This window comes from Opisthocomus hoazin, chromosome 5, assembly GCF_030867145.1.
Source record: "Opisthocomus hoazin isolate bOpiHoa1 chromosome 5, bOpiHoa1.hap1, whole genome shotgun sequence".
Taxonomy (NCBI): Eukaryota; Metazoa; Chordata; class Aves; order Opisthocomiformes; family Opisthocomidae; genus Opisthocomus; species Opisthocomus hoazin.
In genome coordinates, this window is record NC_134418.1 from 13,870,608 (window position 1) to 13,895,021 (window position 24,414).

At 39.9% G+C, this 24,414-nt stretch overlaps 1 protein-coding gene across 2 annotated transcripts in view; it reads right to left on the reverse strand.

Annotated features, from left to right (window-relative positions):
- Window positions 1–24,414, reverse strand: part of TBC1D14 (TBC1 domain family member 14) — a 73,931-nt gene that overhangs the window by 9,971 nt on the left and 39,546 nt on the right. Inside the window, exons 4-12 of one of the 2 annotated variants that reach the window (XM_075420464.1) lie at window positions 21,920–22,038; window positions 19,214–19,296; window positions 16,978–17,095; window positions 15,302–15,408; window positions 14,309–14,389; window positions 12,788–12,882; window positions 11,661–11,732; window positions 10,280–10,408; window positions 7,132–7,241 (exon numbers count right to left, since the gene is read on the reverse strand). In XM_075420464.1, coding sequence (XP_075276579.1) covers window positions 7,132–7,241; window positions 10,280–10,408; window positions 11,661–11,732; window positions 12,788–12,882; window positions 14,309–14,389; window positions 15,302–15,408; window positions 16,978–17,095; window positions 19,214–19,296; window positions 21,920–22,038 — 914 coding nt within the window. Of the gene's footprint in view, window positions 1–7,131; window positions 7,242–10,279; window positions 10,409–11,660; window positions 11,733–12,787; window positions 12,883–14,308; window positions 14,390–15,301; window positions 15,409–16,977; window positions 17,096–19,168; window positions 19,297–21,919; window positions 22,039–24,414 lie in introns of both variants that reach the window. The other variant, XM_075420463.1, reaches the window with a different exon arrangement.

The following is a 24,414-nucleotide window of genomic DNA, read 5'->3' on the forward strand; positions in this document are numbered from 1 at the left end:
TACAGCAGCAGCTCTCGGCAGCACTAGCACACTGCTTGCCCATGATCTGCTCTCGCTGTACCAGAGGACAATTGCTGCCTGCAGCTCTTCCAACTCACTGGAAGTCCCAGGTGCAGGCAACACAGCTGACTAGCACAGAGGTGGCCAGCATCAGAGTACCGTGAAAGCAGGCTGCCGGCTGCTATCTGTTTGGAAGCAGGACGAACTGAAGTACCAGATGCATCTTCTCCTCCCAGCCCCGCTTACGACAAAACCGTACTTCGAGGCAGACACATGAAATCCTGGCTGGTTTGCTACTCACAGGGAAAGCACACGACCATAACGTTATCAAGAAAGCAATGTAGTATTACCATGATAATCATAGGCTCTGTGTTTTCTTTCTTTCCTTCTTTTTTTTTTCCTCTTTTCTTTATTTTTTAATTACAAAGTCTTCATAAATATCATTAGCAACAGCACTGAAGACAGGTATGCCACATTTTGGATTGACAACTCATGCACAACAACACTGATGCAAATCAGATCTTCCATATTCTTGCACTACACGTTCTTTTCCCATGTCTAACAGCACAAAAACATTTCTGCAACTTCTGAGTTCAGCTGCAGAAACCCATGACCTAATTCAGCTTTTAAATTTGTTCTTGGATTCTCCCTCCTTCATCCTGGTACTAATGTTTAGTTGTTACATTTTGAATCAATTTCAACTACATGCGCTTTGAGACAAAGATTGCATCTTTCTAAGTGTTCATGCATTACTCTGTTGCACAGTGGTATCTCTGTTCTCATTAGCACCTTCAGAGTTATTGCAATAAGCTTGTTGGTAACAGTTTATTTAGTACAATTTACAAATCATGACATTTAAAAAAAAATTAGAAGCTTCTACTTAGTTTCTTATAAGGGAAAGAAAAAGTATTATGTATTACACAATACTGACTGCAAGCAAGCAACTTCTGATCACTCAGCAAATCTGACTGCATTCTGACGCGTACCAACGTAACACAAACACCATGCGAGTTCCTGAGCGATTTCCAACCAGTCAGAAGCACCCAAAAAGCCCTGCGCTCTCGCCTAGGAGTACAACAAGGCAATGCAGTGTTTCACCTGATTCCACCGTAACTTGCAGTGACATAAGGATGACCACACTGTAAATTGGGCTGAAGACTGTGATCTTATTGAGTCCAGTAACAACCCCAATTCAAAAAATCAGGATGTCACAAGAAACCTCTGGACAGAATTACAGCCTGTTTTTTCTTTGAAAAGGAAGCATGCATTTAAAGCGTGATCTTGAGCTTCATGTTTTAGGGCAGTGGAGAGTTACTGGCATGATATGGACTATGTTTTTCTTAATGTAATGGATAGCAAGCTTATAAATACTTGACTGGAAGTGCCCACTACAAACGTCCACACAAAGTAGCTTGGACCTTTATCATAACAGGCAAATGGCGTCAATATAAAGTCAGTGTTCAGAGAACAATCACCGTCAATGCACCACAGAACCACTGATCCACCCATCCGTACAAACAAAGCCCCTGGCTGTAATTATTGCCAAAATCATTTTTCCGAGTAGGGATACAGAGGTGTTTGTACAGCAGCAGCAGCCATAAACAGACGGCGTGTGTCCTTTGCAAATCCACATTCTGCTCTGCTCACAAGAGCCTGTGGTACATCAGCTGACAGCCGAGAGGCCAAAACTGGGCTATTCAGGCACACGATCTCCCACCTATTCTCTGTGAATTTGACTGTACGTTGCTCTTCACACCCCTCTCGCACTCGATTCCCTTTGTATTCCTCAAAAACAGTAAAAACCTGTCTAGCTTTTGAATTCTTACCATGAGATTTATCAGTTGAAGTTTGGGCTTGAAGCACATGGGTCCTTTTAAAAAGACATGCCTTACTTCTGGCAGATATCCACTCATAATCATGCCACCATACCTTTTAATTAAACTTTTAAGTCCTTGGCGCTTTGCCATCAGAGAAGGCAGTGGTGGAACTGAACTGTCAAGGGGGTTCCCCTCCCTAAATCCTCTACCAGCCCCAAGAAAACCCCAGGCGGCATCACACCACCTCCGTAGCAGGGCACATCTATATGCACAGCGTTTCTTTTTCTTGGAAGGTATCCCTTCAACAAATGATTTCAGCACACCGATTCTACTGCTGTTCCCTGCGGCACTGGTTACAGGAAGCAGCACAAAGGAGACTGGTTGATTCCACCGTAACTGTGGCAGGAGCAGGAGGGTTTCCCAGCAACTGGTCCACGCAGCGCTGGCTACTGAGCCGAGAGTTACGGCACAAATGCCTGCGCAGTCACCATGCCAGCCACCGGAACAGCAGCAGGCATCCCTCTGGAGCACAGAACAAACAAACATTTAAATAAAAGTAATGTTGTTAGAACAAGGCTGTTTCATAGAGATTTCTACCTACAGCCAAAAGGTCTGTCTATTCAGAGCCACGCCGTACCATATTCTTCCCTGACTTTAAACACACTGAAACCACATTCTTATCTTTCCGGAAACAGCTCTTTTTTAATGGAGCAGTTTTTGTACTACACCAAATGGACTGTCTGCCATCAGCCACAGGCAACTTTACAAATAACATTTTCCAAAGTCCTTAGTTAAATTGTTGCTCACTTGCGAGAACACAGGTCCGCCTGACTTTCCCTTACATCTTTTCTGTATTACTTCCAGGAAGTAATGGAAGGACAGCACATATAAAGTCCAATTTGCTAAGTTTCCAGTGGCCATTTAAAAAAACAAAACCAAAAAAGATTTTAAATCTGCTTCCTATCAAAGTATTTTAAAGTAGAAAGTATATATATATGTATGCACACACACATGTATACATATATTTATATACACATACACACACATTTAAGTATTATACCTAAATCTTACACAGTTAAATACCAGGTCCACTGTCTAAGAAAATTAAACACAGAGCGGGACAAGCTGTCTAGCTCAAGACAAGAGTGAAAGAAGTTTAATACAGGATTGGGCAGGATTGCCTCAACTAGTCCACATTCCTGTGCAAGATCATAGTGTTGTGGCTCTCTGCGGATGGGGAGGAACACAGTAAATCGCCCTTGGAATAAACTGCTTTAATATGGATGCAGGTAGCCAACAGGAAATACTAAGGGTTGTCAGTCCATTGTACAAAGGCCTTGAGAAGCACCAGCCATAAGCACTCCTGACAAAAGTTTCTTTCAAGTGCTCTTAACAATACCCACACAAGGAACAAAAGGGGTTTTCGATGTGCCCCACACACTCAGACTTCAACACTTCAGCTCTTTGCTCCTAAGTCAGTCATTTTTTTCTTTTTTTTATTTAACATATAAATGTGCTAAGAGAGAACAACTAATCACGTAAACGTTTACTCAAAAAAACACAATAAAGACTAGTCTATAAAAGCAAAATTGCTGAGGGGAATGTAAACCTTCAACCTTTTGTCAAAACCGTCTTTTTCTAAATCTCCAGTTTCTGGTGTTGTTCCTCAAGATTTCTCCTTTACAACGTAAAGCTCAAAGCTAGACAACAGAGTGATATTAACACACTTGTACCATGAAGACACTCGGTTTTAGTCTCTCCTACATAAAAAAAATCACCTTATTTATGACAGCATCATATTAAACTAGTAATACATTAAAAAGATGATAACCTGGTGATTTTAGTGTTGTCTATCCGTTTCTTCTCCAGCACATTTAGTCTTCCTATTCTGATTTTTTCCACAACATTGTCTGAGGCAATGTAATTTCAACACCTTTCCTCTTATCATTGAGCATACCAGTCCCTGCCCTCTTTCTTCCCTTCTATCCTATCCCACAATTTTTTCTCGCATCTTCCTGCTCTGTGCATAGATCTAGTTCAGCTTTAAATTCTCAGCCTTCAGACACAAAAATCCTTCCAAAGGTATTTCTCCCACCAAATGTTCGGAGAAATGAGCCTATCCATTACAGATCTCCTCATTCCTCTACTCCTGTTGCATTAAAATTTAATCCCAGTGTAAAAGCCAAGTCAAACAAAGCCCATGTTATGCTATCCTCTGTGCAAGAGGCATGTGAACATGAAGGAAACTCAAGCAAAGACAGCAGGAAGCCTGCATGGATGAACAAGAACCTCCTGACACAACTCCAATATAAAAAGGAAGCATACAAGAGGCTGAAGAAGGGGGAGATGGCCCTGGAGAAATAGAGAGACATTGTCTAAGTATGCAAGGGAGGGACTAGGAAAGTCAAAGCCCATCTGGAGCTGAATCTGGCAATGGATATTAAGTACAATGAGAAGGGCTTTCCACAGGCACATCAGCAGGAAGACAGACTCAAGAAAACACAAGCCTGTTGCTGAACAGGGCAGGGAACCTAGTGACAAAGTACATGCAGAATGCTGTAGTACTCACTACCTTCTTCATCTCGGCCTTTACTAAGAAGACCTGCCTTCAGGAATCCCAGATCCTCCAAACCAGCAGGAAAGCCTAATGCAAGGAAGCCCTACCCTAGGTGGAAGAAGATCACGCTAGGGAACACTTAAACAAATTGGGCATATACAAGTGTATGGGACCTGGTGAGATACACACGCGAGTGCTGAAAAAACTAACTGGTGTCTTTGTGACACCACTCTCAATTGTCTTTGAAAGGTCCCAGGGATCAGGGGAGGTTGCCGAGGGCTTGAAGAAAACAAATGTCACTCCTATCTTCAGGAAATAGGATCCAGGAACCACAGGCTGGTCAGCAGCCTCTATCCCTGGGAAAGTAAGGGAAGAAAAATTCCTAGAGATCATTTCAAAACATAGGATGGGCAAAAAGGTGATTGGGAGAAGTCAGAATGGATTTATGAAAGCAGAATCATGCCTGACCAACCTGATAGCCTTCCAACCTGACAGCCTTCCACGAGACGACTGGCTTGGTGGATGAGGGGAGAGCAATGGATGTTGTTTATCTTGATGTCAGCAAGGTTTTTTACACTGCAGCCCATCAAATCCTTGCTGATGAACTGATGAAGTATGGACTAGATAAATGGACAGCGAGGTGGACTGAAAACTGGGTGGAACTGTCAAGCTCAGAAGGTTGTCGTTACTGGCATGAAGCACACCTTCAAGGCAATCCACTGGCAAAGGAGTACTCCAGGGTTTGGAGTTTAAATCACACTTTTAAATGTCTTCATTAAGGACCTGGACGATGGGTCAAGACTGTACCATCAAGTCTGCAGGTGATACTGGGAGGAGTGGTCCATACACCACTCTGTAGGGACCTTGAGACGCTGGAGAAACGCACCGATATGAGTCTCATGAAGCGCAACAAAGGGAAATGCCAAGTCCTGCACCTGGTGAGGAAATAAGCCCAGGCACCAATACCTGTGGGAAGCCAACAGGCTGCAAAGCAGCTTTGCAGAAAAGGACACAGAGGTCCCGGTGAAGTTGAATGGAAGCCAGCAACATGCCTTTGCAGTGAAGAATGTCCACAAACTCCTGGGCTACATTAGGAACAGCACTGCCAGCAGGCCAAGGCAGGCCATCCCTCCTCTCTACTCGGCACTGCCAAGGCAGCTCTGGGCTTCCCAGTACAAGACAGACACAGATATACAGGAGCAAGTCCAGCTTGCCACAAATACAATTAAAAGCTTGGAGCATCTGATACACAGGGAGATGCTGAGCAAGCTGGAACTGCTTAGGCAGGAGAAGAGATGGCTCGGACCTACATGTGTAAAAATACTTGATAAAAGGGCACAAAGAAGACAGAGCCAGACTCTTCTCAGCTGTGTCCAGTGAAAGGACAAGACCCAATAGGCACAAATGGAAATACACGAAATTCCATTTAAACCTAAAGAAATAAAAAACTTTTTTGCTGTGCGTGTGGCTGAACACTGGAACACGTTGTCTGGAGAGGCTGTAGAGTCTCCATCCTCAGAGACATTCAAAACCTGATTGGACATGCTCCTGAGCAACCTGCTCTAGCTGACCCAGCTCTGAGCAGTGGGTTTTGACGAGATGATCTCCAGAGGTCCCTTCCAAAACCCCAGAGCAACTCTATGATCCCAAGAAAACTCAATACATTTTGAATACATTCAAACTTCTTGCATTAACAGTACAAATGTTCTCCAAAATAATAACTTCTTCACCTCAGAAAAAAATGCTCTTACAACTGGGAATTCCAACTTTCACTGAAGGTATCTAGTCAGATACCTGAGAACAGGAGTTGTTGTCAACAATTTGTGTGCAAATCAATTTTTCACAATAAAATATTTTGTATCATCTTGAAATGGACAAACAAAGTCTTGCTGAGAAGAGACATTTTAGCTGCCCGGAACCCAAGCATAACAGGCACAAATGCAAATACTCAGTCTGGAGTGTCTTATACCGCACTGACATTTGGCAGGAGTGCAAGTAAGATCCTCATCTTTTTCCGTCTCTAAGGAAAAAGGTTCTAATTACATTAGAACTAAAAAGGAAGGCAGTTTCCCCAAATAAAAAGACTGTAATTGCCTGTCTGCCAAGTAGAATAGCTGCAGTAATTAAAAACATGCTAATGCCCTTTAGCTATTCAATTGGACTGTGTCAAGATCAGTTTTTAAACAACCTGTCCTGGGATCCTCTGAACAGGACCTGGGACCACCTAACATATGAGTGACACACTGCCCCCGAGTCGTAATTCATCCTGCCAAAAGCCTAGGTGTTTGCTTTTCTGTAGCTTCTAGCTCCTTGTCATACGGACAGAAACACTACGTGTTAACTACTCTTCTCCTGTTCTGTGCAAGTGGAGAAACTATAATTTTCAAATGTAAGACTAGCAATACTGTTTGGATATGCACGCCGGTACACACCTACTCATAAAGTAAAAAAACTAACACATTTTCTCAGAAGATCAATCCAAATATGCACGAAGTCTGGATAAACACTACTACACAGCTGTATTTCAAAATAAGCTTCAAACTCAACAAAAGTACAATAATATGGGTTGGGAAAATGTTAAACATCACAGAGCTATGTGGGAGAGATTTGGACTGACAAACTCCAGTACTGAACAAAAGATAAAGTCTTTATCTTAACAGCATGTTAAACCAGGTAAGAGCACTCCAGCTTCTGTCACGAATACTGACATGGAGCTATACACTAGCATGCATATTAATTATACTTTCGATGTCTTACCAATCAATAAGATAGATGTCTGGAGTTAAGTTGTTTTTTTTGAAGTGAGCAAATAACTTCGGCAGATTTTCTTCAAAGAATACCTCAAACGCGGCAAAGTAAGTCAACATCTGGGAAAATACAATGGGGAGAAAAAAGCAGTTAGCTGTATTAATAGGCTTAAATGTATTATCTGTTGTTGGATTAATGCTCTTCAAAAACAGTATCATATGAATGCCATGGTACAATAAAGAGCTAAACATTTACGTAAAGGACAGCACCTGCAAGCACATATAGTTTAAGAACCATCCTATATACTGTTCTCATACTAAACAATCTAATTATTGTTTCAGGTCTTGGCCAGCTTCCTTTGGAAAGAAAAATACCAGCAGGAGAGAAGTTATTTGCTGATTTCTCAAAATAATTATGGTAACAGAATGGTGCTTTATGCTTGTGGCAGTAATTTAATATTACACTGCATAAAATCCAAGGCCCAACAGATTATAAAATGAAGTATGAAACAGAAATAATTCAATAGTCCACTGCAAGAGTGCAGTCCAGTTGGCTCCAATCATAAATCATATTCTAATACTAAAGCTTATTTTGTACCATACGTTTTAAAATTACATAATAGCATTTCTACTGCAAAGAGGAACAGACACACAGAAAAGCCAAAGATCAAGACAAGGCACCTATGCAAGAGAAACAGACTGTAACTCCCATGTGATACCGTAACTCCTGAACTGTACTCCTTTTAACACGAAGACTTTCATGTTATTTTACAATTTGAATATTCAGGTCAAATTTCATACCAGAGGGCATGGAAAAAGAAAATCTTCAGATCCACCCAAGAGTTAAAACCAAAAAGCTTTTCAGCTTCCCCTCTACCCCCTGCCCTATCCTCTTAATACTACAGGGAGAAAAGTTAAGCAAAGTCCTCGAATGTTTCAGTAATTTTAATATTCCCAAAAAAGCAATAAAGAACGACTGTGATTCCTTCAAAGTATGAGTTCTATCAGCATGCTTCTCCCCAAAACACCACGACAGTAAAGGGAAAAGAGAAGCCTTTTGGAGCCTTTTGTCTGAAATCCTTTTAAAGCATGACAGATTTGTTTCCCAGGTTTTTTTAATGTCCTTACAGAATTTTTTCCTGTTTCATGTGAATAAAGTGACAGATGGTGGACTGCCTTCATTAACAGTGGCAAATAAATAATTGAACCTGGTAGTCAATAAGAGTATAAGGCTTGAAAGCCAATCAGAGACGGGTGTACGCTACAGATATAGCCACATGAAGTCACATAAAAATCTCCGAACCATCGGTTACTGAGAAACAGTTTCATGGCAAACACGAAACCCCAAATCCAGAAATCCACTTTAGAGAACTGTACAACTGAAACAGCTGCCCCACGTGGATTTCTAAATGCATGAAATCCAAGCATCATGCAAGAGCTGTGAGTATAAAGAAGGAAGCAGGTAACGCAACACAGTTCTACTTCCAAAATGATCCATTTACGTGCTAGCACCTCAGTAACAGAGTTCTGCTGAAGCCTTTCAAAAGTACTGTAGAGGAGGGATCTTACACATAACTGCTACAATCACATCTACTGATAGCAATGCAGGCAGCTTTATTAGAAATGCAATAGCAGTTCAGATGTTTATCTTGATCAAACCAACACTCAAGACATTTACATAGCAGTACTTAATTCTAGTTTAATAAAACTGTAATGAACAAAAGAAGTCACGATAAATCAGTATAAATGACTATCGTTTCCACAACTAACTAAAGCTGTTTTTATTTTATTAATTTATTGCATGTTAAGACAAATCAGCATTTGGTTATTAAGCTGTAAAACTGACACAAAAATATGAGGTTACACAGCAGATCAGTATATTAACCACAGGAAGCCACAACTGTCTCACTTTATGTGTCACTATTCTGCTTGAAATATTAGGTACAAAGCTTTCCTTGTGGTGTTAATCATGGCTTTGTAATTTCACGGTATGTTAGTATTATTTCATGTATCACCATCTCTACTCTTGTGTAAGCATTCATTCATCACGTAGCCTCTATTTAGCAAGGCTAACAGAACTAAACTGCACTATCCAAGAGCATACCAAAAAACACTATTCCAGCTATAAAAAAAAAAAATCTTATTCTAGCAAATTTAATTCCAAATCATCTTCACAAGAACTGTATTTACAGCCTGAATGCATGAACACGTCCTCTTTTTCCGAGCAGAGTAATGCAGATGACCGATACTGCTTCCAGCAATGCTGTCTGCACTGTGGTGCATCTCCCCGTGGGCATTTAAAACTGAAGAGATTCAGGGGCCGCAGCAGGGAATTACATACTGCTTTTCCAGCAGGAAATACGGATAGGAACCCTGGTGTCCTGTTTAAGCAACTAAAGTGATTGTTGCTGATGTCATCCATATCCTTTACTTTATTTCTCCTGTTTGAACTCCTGAGAAACAGATCCTATTTTCATAGCGTTAAAATATAAATGAGAAAGAAAGAATACCATATGTTTTACAGAAAAAAAACCCCATCTTTTAAGTAAATTAAAAACACATTTCAGGAGATGTATCTTATTTTGCTATGGTACACAAGTAGCCCATTGTACATGCTAACAAGCAATTTTAGGGACTGCACAGAAAATCACGGAACCAGCTCCCACTGAGAACTGGAGGGGGTCTGCTCATCTGATCGCCCCAGGCTCCTTTTCAAACACAGCTGCTACAACAGGAGATGGGAGATCTGGTTCTCCCTGCAACAGTCTATTTTTAGCAACCTAATAGTCTGGGATACAAAGCACCTTCAAAACATTTCTTCTAATATTAAGGTGTTTGCAGCTTTCAACTACAGTGCTCAGTTTGAAAAACACCTACAGCAACATTCTCATAACTATTCTCTGAGCACCACAGAATAGCAGCCGAACAATTTCATTCACCTGCCTGTTCAAAAAGGTTAGTGGGGTGGGTTTCAGTTTAGTTTGGGTTTTTTTGAGGGGGGGAGTGTGTGTGTTGGGGTTTTTTTTGTTTATCAAGCGTGTTGCTTTAAAATAACTTCTGACTAATTTTCCAAACGTCTGAGCCCTTTTTTTTTTTAAAAAAAACCTTTCCCTACACATACCTACAACATGTTGATTACAGTTTTCTTGCATACTTACAAGGCCGTGGTCCACACGGAAAAATGCCATCTGACAGGGTTTATTTAAAAGGTTAGAAAAAGCAATGAAGGCATCTGCAGTATCCAAGTTCAAGATCAATACTGCTGCTATGAATGACATCCCCTGTACCTGAAGAAAGGAGAAGCGGTGAAGTTACCACTCAGCAATAACTGTATTCTTCCAAGAATACTGCCTCATTTTGTCCTCACAATCACTAGTGTTTGATGCACTTGCTGAGCTGCTGAACTTTGCAAAACGTTCAGGAAGGCATGATTTTTTAACCCACGTGACCCTTTGGTATTGAATGTTCAGAGCATTGAAGCTAATGACCCCCATGTTGCCTCCTTTCAAAGACTCTAAGTAAAACTCCTAAGACAGGCTAGGATGACAGTACTTTCAAATATGCAGAATACAGATTTTTTTGAAGAATAAGCTGCTTCTAAATAATCCCTCTTCTCCCAGGGATGGGTCATATATACCCTGATTTGTGGAAAGCTGGACTAGGACACTGGAGAGAAAGCCTGTTCTTTCCTTTTTCTATCAATTACCAGCAGTTACAGCCAACTGCAATGACTCAGTTGACAAGCAGTGAGTAGCATTCAGCTCTTAGCCGATTTACCATGAGCTCATGACTTGGTTGCACTATTCTACAAAGTATACTACGGAATCAATGCTGAACGTAGGCAAAGCTCGCTCCCTCAGAGGGTGTAACGCTACCATTGCGGAGTCACATGGACCAAGGTGTGACAGTCCCTCCCGCAAACCTGAGGAACAAGCTCCTTCCCAACACAACAACAGGTTCCATGCCAAATGAAGCACACCACCTCACCTGCCCCGTTTCTGGTTTCCCAGCAGCCATGTTCAGCAGTTTTTGCCACATATCACATGCTGCACAGAGAACAGGAACACTATCTTTTTACATTTGCCTTCTCTAAAACAACTGCTCCCGAATAAAGAATAAGCTCCTATATACATATATCACTGCTCTGGAAAAAAAGACTAAATCAAGTATCTGAAACCCACTGAGTCCTCTCATAATCACTACTACAGAAGAATCTCAGTAAGATTGCCATTAAGAACAGTATGTACTTCAAAGGACCAATTTAAGTACATCTTCTCTTTTGTCTCCAATTTTCAAGCACTACAAATAATTTACTTATGACTTTTCCAATTACTTCACCTCTTAAAAAGCTTAAATCCAGCAACAGAATCATTGCATACACTTCTCAAGCATGTATTAGAATAGAAGAAAGCACGCAGAAACCCCACAAGTATTCACAAAATCATTTAACAGTGGTCTGCGAGGGACTGATTAACACAATCCTCCCTCCTCACAGTTCTTCCTCCCCACCCCTGAAAAAAAGAAAAATTCTTCACTTACATAGCCTACATCAGGTCTGTAACAAGTATATGCTCCTAAAATACTGTGCAACGTGTCATGGTAAGGACCACCCTATAATTAAACAAAAACAAGACAATACACCTGAGTATATAACATGTTAAAAACCCTTCAGTGCTACAGACAGTATCGATTACTTCTGATGAAGAACAGATTATTTCCCTATGCAGCTTTGAACAGCCCCAAGTCTTTCAAAATAATTTTGTCTCTAAGAGCATGAAACAGCCCTCCACACCACATTTCTTACAAATGCATATCGTTCACCCAATACATCAACTACGAATTAAACACTTATACAAGAGGAACGTAAGCCTAAGCAATTCTTTACACCTTAGCAACACTTTGACAATAGTGCCAAGAAAGCAGAACACTAATGAGAAATACTTAATTGTCTACTAGACTAGAGGCAGAACTCAACCATGAAGAAAACAGCTAAAACAACAACAATACACCGTAACACACACAGAGCATATCCAGAATGACATGTATAGCTAAAACGGATTTTACATTGTTGACTAGTAACAGCTGCCATATCTTACACGAAGTACTGCAAATGGCTGAGAATTTCCAAAGGGAGAAGTTTTTCACCCCAAACCACTGATTTATCACAATATAAACTTTTTACAGGGCTGCTGATATTTGTGTACAGAAGGACAAAATACCTGATCAAAATGAGTCATTAAAGCACACCAAAAACATACCAGTTAAATTGGTCTTGCACGGAACCAAAAAAAAGGCCACCAAATCTTGCTTGCTTCAGCTGTGCTCACTCTCACTTACCGTGTATTTGCAACCCAGCAGTGCTGGTTCACTGACTTGGAAACACTCACCTGCATCACTTCATCAGACAAAAACCGGCATGAACTGGGCTAGATGAAACATGATAATTAGCCAACAGATTGTTTCTTTGCCTCTTCCAAATGCATAGTGCCTTGAGGTTACTCTTTTCCAGATTATTTATAGTTCTCAAAAATCTTTAGGAAGTTTTTCCTCTCAAGATGTCTACTCCTTCAGATTTGAACTCAATGGGCTGTTTCAACCAAGTGACAGGTGAGATTAAGTAAATTTAACTTCTCTCAGAAGTCAAGACAAAAGTTAACATTGCTTACTTGTTGGAATATACAGAGATTAGGAAACGTTCTTGAGATATCCAGTTTTATTAATTCCAAGCTTGCTTCTCTGTCAGCTGCAGAAAATCCAGCATCTACAAAAGCCAAAATTGCTGCATTCATTACATGGATCAGTGTACATGCTTGGTTTTTTTTTTTCCAGTAAGGGTTAGCTTTTGCACAGTCCATTTATTTCAGTGTGAATGCTAGGGAATAAGGGTACAGACAGAACAATTCCCTGAACTCAGCACACAGGCTAAGAAGCAAGTATGTCCAGACTCAAAGCAACCCTACAGTGCACATTGACCCCCAATATGTTTTGAAGCGATGCGGAGAAAAGTGCAGGGCAAGGCAGGCCAGGCACTGGACTGGCATCTGCTGACAAATCATCAGACAGGCACAAGCCTGTGAACCTGTGACCCCTCAGCGAGGTTGCCCAGTGAGTGGCTCCTGAAGTAGCTGCCCCTGTGAAAGGTTATGGTGGGAGGGAGAAGCCCTAAAGCAGAAGCATTTGATGGATGCCACCTATCTCTACTGCTGTCAGCTCTCCTTCCAAAATCACGTTTATTTACTCTCTGTACATGTTGTTCAACACCATGGACACCACAATACACTCTCCATAATGGAAATGGATCTCATACAAAGTAAATTTTGAAAGTATTAGTTTTCTTTCTGATATCAAAAAGTTTTATTTGTATTTTGTCTTTCGTCTGTTCTGGTAAGTATTGTTGGGAATTACCTATGGCTGCTCATTAACCAATCAAAAAATTAAGAGTTGTCACTAGCCAACCCTTACACCAACCCCATGAGCATCTGCGCTCCAGAAAATAAAGTGCAACAGGAAGCTGGAAACATACTAGCTGTCATCTTATTCAAGATGTCGAAGACAATCTTAAGAGAACAAAGTAGGGGATTTCCAATCAAAAATCTTTTGCTGTTAATAAACGCCAGTACGCACATTCTCCTTTTTCTGCCCAGCATAATTACTTACCAAGGGCAATTTCAAGCATCTGCATATACTTTTATACTAGCTCAAAAACAGACAACTCTTCCAATCAATTAGTAATTCTCAAACCACTTCATATGCAAAATAAATTGCTGCTCTCTAAAACACACCCAAGATATGGGCTCAAAGCTGCAATAAGGGACTAAAATGCAATTGTCTGCTGTAATTTGAGTTTCGGTTCCAGAACTACAGACACAGCAAAGGATTTTAGTGATGCAATTCAAATTATAATCCCTAAACTTCCCTAGTTGTCCTACAAACCGGCATCAAGTAAGAACTGTACCTAGAGATGGTTTACAAAGAAAAATGAACAAGTGTGTTTTGTAAGAGACCATAGTTTCACTGAGAAGAAAGAATACAGCTATTCATTCCTTCCACAAAAAATTTTCTTTCTACCAGATGCAACTTCATAGATTTTTGTTTGCTTGTTTAAAATCTGTGGTTTCATTTTAAGGAACAATTTTACAAAATCTCTTATTCTGTAACATAGCATAAATCACTCGCAGAAAACATACCTTCACATTCTACTTCAGCCCCTCCTGTGCTAAGTGATCGCCACTTCTCTTTGGCACGAGCCAAGCAAATATCATACAGTTCTGGAAAAACAGAGAAAACCCAAGTCCACTGTTTGCATCTGCTCATGTCCACTGTCAAGTACTACCTACCTACCATACGAACAAGGCTGCCCCGTTGTTAAAAGTAACAGTAACTCTAACAGCAGTTGAACTTCAAAGTAGGTTATGGTTCTGAAAGACTTGTTTCACTGACCTATAACTTAAAAGAAAAGGCAACCCAGGCACAAGTTGTATAATATGATGTTTAACCATTTACTTTTCTTACAGAGCACTGATGTTCAAAATTATAGTCTGAATGGATAACTGGGATACATCTAGCAAATTCCATGTAAGAACTACACCCAAGGTAACTTTAGTCAAGCACAGAAAAGTAGCACAATACAGCAGGAATACAAGCAGTCTACTGCATTTCCATGTTGGAATTAATTACATATGTTAAGTCTTTCAGGGCTGGGTTTTTCTACACTCTGAAGTCGCACACTATTTCTATTTTCACAAGCACACACACATAAACAAAAGTACAAATTTTTCCAGGGGTCTTTCCATGTCTCACAAACCTAGTGTCTTGCTCTAAATCAAATGAAACACACTATATGCATACTCATAGGCATTACAAAATTAACAACAATTCTAACTTTCAAAAAGAAAAAAAAAAGCTTGAGTCATTCATTCTGACCATCTCCACCTAACATCAAAGCAAGACACGGTGACAGCAATAGTAAGAAACAATTCACAGCAGCAGTCCTAGAGCAGCTACAAGATTAAAAGACACTGTATTTTTGAACAAAACACGTCAAAGCACCACAAGAAAAGCATAACGAGATAACATCTCCTCACACCCACACCTCTGGTTCTGATACATCATAATAAATACAAGACTGTCCCCTTACTATTTCTCTTTGTAAGACCATGTAGACAAAACAACAGTCTCACCATGGGTGATGTTTAACTCATTGCCAATCGCCAAGCTCCAGACTTTGCCTCTCACACTGGGTGGAATGCCGTGCCACCATAGCTCTCGAACTTTCCGGGAACAACACCTGTTAAAGTAAAACAGATTATTCTAAGAAATATTTAATTGCCAGCTGAATTGCAAATATGTTCTCCTACCACTGCTGAAGGGACTCAAACCAAAACGAACATCAGCAGGCCAAAAAGTCAAACGCAATTTGCATATACTCACTCTTCAGTACTATTTTGCCTTGAACCATCAAGGAAAGCTTACTTCCTTCCAAGTTAATGGCTTATTTTGACAGAAGCACTGCAACCACAGTATATGTAATCTGCAACCACTCCTGACCAGCAAGAATTGTAGGTACAGAAACAAACAAATGAAAAGGAAATCCGTATCTATGCCACTGCCTACGCTAAAGACTGGACATCTCCACATAAGATGAAGTGCAGAAACAAGTTCTGGAAGTCTACCCTCTCCCCTCCGTCATCACCCTGCTGTGCGAAGGAGACATGCAGTTTCCCACTCATCTTTGCAGCTCTAACTCTCCAGAGAAATGCACGAAGATGTTACAAGCAATAACTTTTAGGGGGAGCATGACAGATATTTCAACAGAACACAAGCTTTGAAACAGCTGCAGCTGCAGTTCATCAGTCCGAGAGCCCAGGAGGAGGAACAGAACAGCACCTAAGCACCAATGAAAGTTTGTGGTAGTGACAAAACCACAACAATCCATTTACCTAAAGCAGATTCTGAACTGAAATGTAAAATAGCGAATACGTTGGGGAACTTCTGGATTTATAAACCAATACTTTTTTTTTACAGCATCCATAACAGATGCATCTTCAAATACTAAAAACAGATATGTAAATCTACAATTTGCTTGTAATTAATTTATTACTTCAGTTCTCCAGAAATGCATTTTCCAACAAATTCTGTCCATTTTTTTAACACATATTCTCAGGACGACTGAATTCCATGATTAAGCAAACTGCAGTTGTGAGTGCTGTGGAGGCTGGTTTATATTGTTGTGGTGGTGGTTATATTCACAGGGTGGAGGGGCTGTTGTGGGGTTTTTTTTTTTTCTTAAGATGACTAGCACCATCCATGAAAAACTAGACAGCGAAGTCAGCTTGCCAATTGCTTGCGCCATGTCTTTGCAGGAAATGTTTTAGCACTTCATATTTTTTTAAGTAACTTTTTCCCTACTTCTTTGCCATCACTTGATTATCCCAGCAGGTATACCACTCTGTAATTAAAGAGGCTTCATAATACCATACACGTACTTCAATCTACATCTGATATTATAACATCAGCAGCTCAGTTAGTCAACGAAAGCTCATTCCCGATAAATGCATGGTGCTCACGCATTAGGTTTTCTGCTTTCACATTCTCTACCACAGATCACTTCTCAGTGTTTCAGTTTCTGAACATCCTGAACCTTCACTGAAGACAAATAATTAGAACTGTATCACTTCCAGCCACCTTTTAGAAATAATGAAATCTAAGTTGCTCATTTTCTTTGTAGCTGTCCAAAAGTGACTTTCAAAAAAAAAGATTCCAAGACCATTTAAAATCATACTTGATAACTTTGTAACTTTTCTTCAGGACACAGACTTGGCAAGTTAATTAAAGTCAGTACAACATACTGTCTTACATAGTTTCCCAGTTGGGCAAGATTTCATTGTTCCAAGTTAAAACAGCATTGCCGATGCTGTCTTCCAGTTTACAGCGTTCCTCCAGTTGTTTCTTTCTCTTCTGAGCTTCTTTAAGCTCTGTGGAAAAGCAATTTCATTTTTAAGTTAATAAAACCAGAAACGAAATATTCAGAGTTAGCTAGTCATGGCTACACAGCCATGTAAAAGCACACTACATTCACCTAAATGTACAGTGGGCTGTTCAAATTCTAAAAATTTACCAGACATACAGTAAGCTAAGCTGTGATGCCAAATGCGAATAAAGAAGAAAGTGAAACTATGCATCAGGCTCATTTTCAACAGATGGGACACAAAGGAAGCTGGACAATATACGGCTCCTTTGATCCTTCAAATCCAACCACTTTAGTAACTTTGAATTAGCACTTCTGATAGCAACAGCCTCACCTAGTAGGCCAGGTCGGACTGTTTCCTAATAAAGCCCCACCCCTTTTTTCTGGCAGACTCAAAAATACAGGCTAAAATAATACAAATTTTGTATTTCGTTTTCACTCTTGTGTGTTGTCTTTATAAATTATGATTTAGCTATATTGTCAGGATATCACAAGGGCCACATTTTTGACACCACTTAGTGCACGGTTAATCTAAATGTCACACATAACAAATACGTATATCCTGGAAACCTTCAGTTCATTAAAAAGAAAGCATTTTTCATGTTCAGTTTAAACATATTTTACATTTTTCATTATCACTCCATATTTCTTCTTGCATCACCAACTACTATTTTTTCCACCAGCAAATTTGTTAGTCATGCAACTTAACAAATGCGGGCAGACACTTTACAGCAGCACAGTGGGAATACAGGACACACGCATGCACACACACCCCATCAACAACACGGGAAGGTACTGACCTGGCAAGGAGAAGGAACTGAAGAACACCAGTATCACGAACCAGGTCTTTGGAATGAACACATACAACCCGATGGGTCCACTTCAAAGCCCAACAGAAGCTGCGCCTGAGCAGAACCATACCAACTGCCTCACAATGTTCTCAGCTTTGATACGAGCTCTTTGTAAGCCTGCCTAAAGTCAGGCTTTGAATTTTTCTCTCAACAAAAAAAGGATGTTTACACTCTCTGATTTCCTGACCTATATGCAATTCATCACTCTGCAAAGTTGTTCATCTGGAATGGCTTTAGGGAAAATGGATTTGTGAGGGTATTCATCTAGACAGAATGACATACTCCAGTTCAGTGCAGACAGTACAAGGACCTGGCCCATTGTCTAACCTGAGCATCACCCCATTTCTCCCAAACCATCCACCCTATGTGCAAAGAAACTCCTTTGGACTACTACACGTTAAGTGGATACACTTAACACGAGAGTCACAAGAAGTTAAAACTTCACTGGTAGGTGTATAACGCTCAAAACCGTACGTAGATATTTTTATTAATATGTCAACTGCAAAAAGCAAACAAGTCCTTCCTGTGTGTTCATATCACCTCCCCACTGTTTCAGATGGCTCAGGGGTCTGTCCAGCTGGACAAAAAAATGTTTCCAGTAGCTCTCACTGGACACAAAACTTCTGTGAGTCCAAATTTCCTATTATTGCAATGCTTGTTTTTGATTAGAAAACCCATTAAAGGGTAGAAGGAAGGAAAACCACGACTGTCAGCTCTACCTGATGTGCACGGTACAGTGTTACCGAGACACTCCTGTGAACAACGTCACACAAGAAATTATGAGCAAAACCTTGGGAAAGCTGTAAATTTCAAGTGAGAGAGAGAGTATCAAATGAACATAACTACATACATTTTGCTATGTGCAAAATTATATATTTACGTACTACAGCCTGAACAGGTTGTTCCCAGTATGAAACTAACAAATATCCTGTAGTTATCTAAATAAGTCCAATCTTTGCTAATTTGCCTGGTAATCTACTTCAGTATATCAGTTAAGTTTTTAAACCCACAAACAGATGCCACTCAGTTACTGAAGAGTTACAAATTAAAAAAATATTTCCTGCTGGATTCTAGGATTGTTTTCTTTTTCAGCTTGCGGTAGGGCTTTTCAATAAAACTACCTTTGTTCCTCTCTCTTCTCTGGATTGATTCTTCTTTGAGGGGAGGTACAGATCCCTCACGCTACAGAGCAACAGACTGACACACGTGCATTTCAGTTTTAGAAATACCCCTTAAATTCACTTCTCTCCTCTGAAGACAAGAAATTCCATCACCTCTTTTTTTCGCTTGAACCACCATTTCTTCGTACTGTTGTCTGTGTTTCTGAGCTTCTTCTGCTGGTTTTGCAGGAAGGTTCCTTAAGTTTTCGAAAAACAATAATCAGTATTTAAAGTTGGCACGCCTGTCTAAAGAAAATTCTAGACACTTCTAAAAGAAAAGCATATACTGCTGCTTGTCAAAATATTTGACCAAAGAGCAGAGCAACAGATCCTTGGAAAGAATTTTTTTTTGCCAGAGTCAGCAGAAGGGAAGAACACTGACCAGCTACGACTACTTTTATACACAAAATATGCTGAGTAATTTCCTTGTGTTTGGTAATTTCAGCGTTTTTCTTATTAAACCAACTGAACCCACATGCTGATCTTCATAAATGAAGGGAATATACAGGTATATACCAAGCTGGTAGTTTTGCTTTAAAGTGATCTCTACAGATCAGATACAAAACCATACTCTCTCCTACGGTGCTCCTTGTTTAAGAGTTACATTCACGACTGTCTTGACCTATGCAGTAACAACTCCCTACACCAACTTCCTTTTCCTCCCTGAGACCCCATCTCTATTTTAAAGGCTTAACTCCTCCCCTTCGCTTCTCCAGCAACGAGTTCCTCCAGTTATCAATACCAACACAGCCATTTTAATGTGCGATTAAAGCCTGGACTGGCAACATCTCTGCCATACAAACACACATGCTCATATGTCAGACCACATTAACTTTAAGCTAATCATATTTGTAAGTAACGTAACCACTATGTATCTCACACAACTACAGGATCACCAAAACACCAGAACAGGATATGACTAAGTATTTTGTTCTTCTCTATTGTATTCCTAGGATAGTTTATATCTTTGGTTAATAAAAATTATATGCAAAAATTCACTTTCACATTCCTGTAAGGTGTCACACACAAGGCAGCTGCTAGCCATCAACACAGTCACTGTTAATAGCAGTATGCCTTACTATTTTACATAATCGTATTACATGTAAAGTATGCATAGCCATATGACACATGCCTATGAATATTTTTTAAAATCAAGATCATTACAAGAACAAGAAAAGAAGATTTTCACATTAGTGTCTTTGTTAACCACAGAGAACAATCTACTCTTTTCCCAGTTTCATTTACGGAAATTGACCAGCACTTTTTTTTTAAATCCAAGTCTTTAGAAATGGTGTAAGTTAGGGAAAGTTTGGACAAGAAAACTAGATGAAAGAATGCAAGTTCTTCTACCACTTAAATTATTTGTCCTATCTCTTAACAACATCACCATACACGTGAGATGATGTTTAGTGCCTACTAAGATTCAGCTAACACTTTTTCCAGTTAAAGCTAGAGGGACTACGGAATATTTATTGATTTTTCCTAGAAAGCTTTATCTAAACCCTACAAGTGAGTGCAAAATCAAGAGCAGCCATTTTGGAAAAAAACTTCACCGCGTTCTTCTTCCGAAAGTCTTAAACCTTTCTGTCATAGGAAATCAAAAAGAAATTACTTAAAGTCTAATAGTTAAAAAAAAGTATGCAAACGGTAAGCAAACAATTAAAAAAAGATTCCTTAGAAAGAGTCATCAGAGGACAGCACTGCTGTCCAGAGCAGTTTTCCCTGCTACACAAATGAAATGATGATTGAATTGTGTAGAAACCTAAAAATATCCCTTCTGTTAGAAGTCCCTCAGTCTATCAACAGCAGGAAAGAAAGCAAAATCTGAATGTTCTCCTGTGACGTATCACAAATTCAATCTATCTGAACACTGTACATCTCAGACTATCTCACATGAAGAATGACTTTTAACAGGCAGGTCTTAAACACAACAAATAAGCTAGTATGTAGTTTCCAGCTGTACACAATAAAACCTGCTGTAACAAATAATCACTCTTACATTGTTCTAGACGTCCCAAGAAGTCTTGTCACACAGTCTACCAGGCAAGCCAAAAAGTGTCTTAAATAACCCTAGAAGTAGACTACTTTGATATAAGCATTCTTCATACAGATGTGTTGACGAAAACACAGACCTTTGTTACGCCAATTCTTTACACCAATGCACAGCTATATTAAAAATGCAGATGCCATGCCTGTAAAGCCGGATACCATTCATAAAATGACTAAACATGACTGAATTTGTGTAATTCAGGAGCCAGGCATGGCAAAGCAGCTGCCAGTAAATCGTTATGCAGTTAGTCTGCATATGCAAGAATCTTCTTGCAGTAATAGAAGCATGAAACAACTTACCAAGTACTTGACAACCTTTAAAAGGCGATGCTGAACCCACTGCAGAACAATCATTATATTGTTTCATTATTCATGGCAGTGTGGTCTTTCTCTGTGTAAACAGGACACTGTATCCTTGCTTCTCAATTTCTTTAGCATATACCGGCTTCATTTTTATGCTTATGATCTCTCAGGGAAAATAAAAATCCTTTATTCATGTTTAGAAGGTAGAATTACTCAAAACTAGAGCTCTGCGCTGCTAATTACCTCCTTTCACACAAAGCCATTGCTTTTATCATAAAATAAGGTTACTTTTGTTTGAATAATTTCTCTCATAATCATCCCACTTTCATATTCACTAGCCTGAAAAAAAACAACCCTATTTTAAATTTTAAATCATCCATTTAAGTTAGAGTCAAATACACACAGTAAGAAGAGCTTAGCTAGCCTAATTTTAAAGAGACCCTCACTGCGGTACTTCCCAAAACTTACGCTGGTCTGTCCTCTAAAATAAGTGCTGTAGTGGAGAGTGGTTCAAAATCAAGATTCTTCCTCACATTCTGTTTAGGAGAGAGTGGCCTGTGAGCTCGTCCAGTCTTTTCTTCATATTCCTAGAAAAGGAAAAGACAAGGCAAGTTATAGGAGTGGAGCACACCAAGACGATGCATACGAGAATTTAAAAAAGGTCTACATAAGTCTTCAAGATGATGCTTTCACATCCGTGCCCAACTGCAGTCCCTTTAAAGCTTTTCAACTAAAGGAACCTCAGAATTAAAAATAACGTTGAGATTTATGTTCAGGAGTGAGTTTTGATATTTTTTTTCCATTCCTTCTATTTGTAGAAACGTCTTAATTTCCTCTCACAGCCTGCTTTTACAAAGTACTGCAAGAATGAGCTTATAAACACCAGATACTAGCTGAGGTATAAAATAAGACCTATTTAAAATATTTTTGTTTTTATTTACATGGTTTTGAAATTGAAGCCAAGAACAACCACAAGCTCCTTGTCTTGAAATCTCATCACAAGATTTCTCTTACCCAAGCTATTTTCAGATGCAGTAGTTCAATGATGGCAAAAAAAAAAAAGGTTATAATAACGGCTAGAAACCCCACACTTGTTCTGATGCCTTGAAGTATGAAAATCCTAAATCATAACAGAGCAAAATGTATTACCTTGTGTTTTTAATATAGACACTGACACAGTGGAGCAAGACTAGCAAGGAGGCACCAAGACGACTGGGGTCTGGAGCGAGTGACACACGAAGACAGGCTGAGAGAGCGAGGCTTGTTCAGCCTTCAGAGAAGGCGTTGTAGGGATCTTCGGTAGAGAGCAATATGAGGATGTTGAAGGCTGAGCACAAGGCTCTGAGGTGCCTGCATAAAGAACATGCAGCCAACAGGCACAAACTGCTACAAGTGGAATTCTGGTCTTTGGGGGTGGGGGGCAGTCAAGCACTGGGACAAGTTTCTCGAGACATAGTAGAACGTGCAACCTTGAGGGCTTTCAAAGCTCAGATGGATGAGCCCTGGGGACCTGGTCCAAGCAGACTCTGCTCTGAGAGGGGAATTAGCCCCCCAGAGGACGTTCCACCCTTAATTACCATACTGCTATGATCTACATTAGAGCAGCTGGCATTGCATGTACCATGCAATTTTTATTTTTCCTACAAACATTGCTTTGGAAGAAAATGTACCAAAACCATGACCTAATCGGATAAAACAACCTTTACACAACTGCCGTCTGCTCCAATGCTTGAAGTACTATAGCAAACATTAAGTATTCAAAGTACCAGTAACACACAAACAACAAACGTGGTCAACCAGTCCTACAGAAAAAACAAATCTGTATTACAGATACTTCTACATTCAACTGCATAATGAATTTTGCCACTGCCAAAATGCACCTGCTTTCATGCGTAGCTTGTTCATACTATTTCTATTAAAATACAAAAGAGGAAACTACACTGTGAAAACTAATCATTATAAATGAGCACTATGAATAGCGCCCATGGTCTTTTTCCCATTAGCACGAACAGCTCCTCAAATGGTACTAATTTCTTTCTCTTCACCTAACCTGCCCATTAGGTCAAAACTTCCTTGGGCAATAGATCCAACCTTTCTAACACAATCAGGACAGCCTGGATCATTCAGAAACTAAAATGGAATCCCTACCCCTTCCAGTAAGGCCTTCTCCTCCAACGCCACCTTAAAAAAAAGGATGGATGAAAACCACACATGAATGCAGAGCAACACAGCTGTGGTCTTCTGATCTATGTTATACAACTCATTTCTAGGTCAAGCGAGTTCTGTGGGACTCATGGGTGCAGGTCTGTGAAGTGCTCGGAACACAGAAAACCCCTCTTTTTCCTTGTTTGGTAACTGGGCACTGTCCCAGCAATCAATCCTATGATGCCTGCATTGCTGTGACGGGAAACATCATCATGAATTTGGAATGTCTGGCTCATTAATACCAGTTAATACTGCTATGCATGACATCAGTTTAAAAACAAGGAAAAGAACGAAGAAAAATGTATTTAAACTACTGAATAGTACTTGGCTTTGTTTAGTAAAGGGATAGTGCTCATGCTGACAAAGTTCTTCACTAAAAAAAGTACCTTCAGAGAGAAAATAAGCAATTAAAAAGGTACTGTGATTGAGAGTGTCTTCAGAAAGCGAAGACGCTATTCTTGCATTAGTAACCCTTTACAAGCAGCTGATAGTGACCAGTGTATGAGTGCACCGTCCTAACATGCTTCAGCTGCACCATCAGCTACAGTGTATGTCCACTGTGCTGACAGGAACGAATCAAATCACTGTAATCTTGCTCCCAGTTTCTATCAGGAGACTGATTTTTTTATTAGCTATTTTTAACAAATTAACATAGTCAAATATTAACCTCTATTACTGCTTCCACAGACAAGGTGAGCCATGTCCCTAAATCTAACATTTTTACTCGAGACACTACTAGTGAAAGAAAAACCATCTGG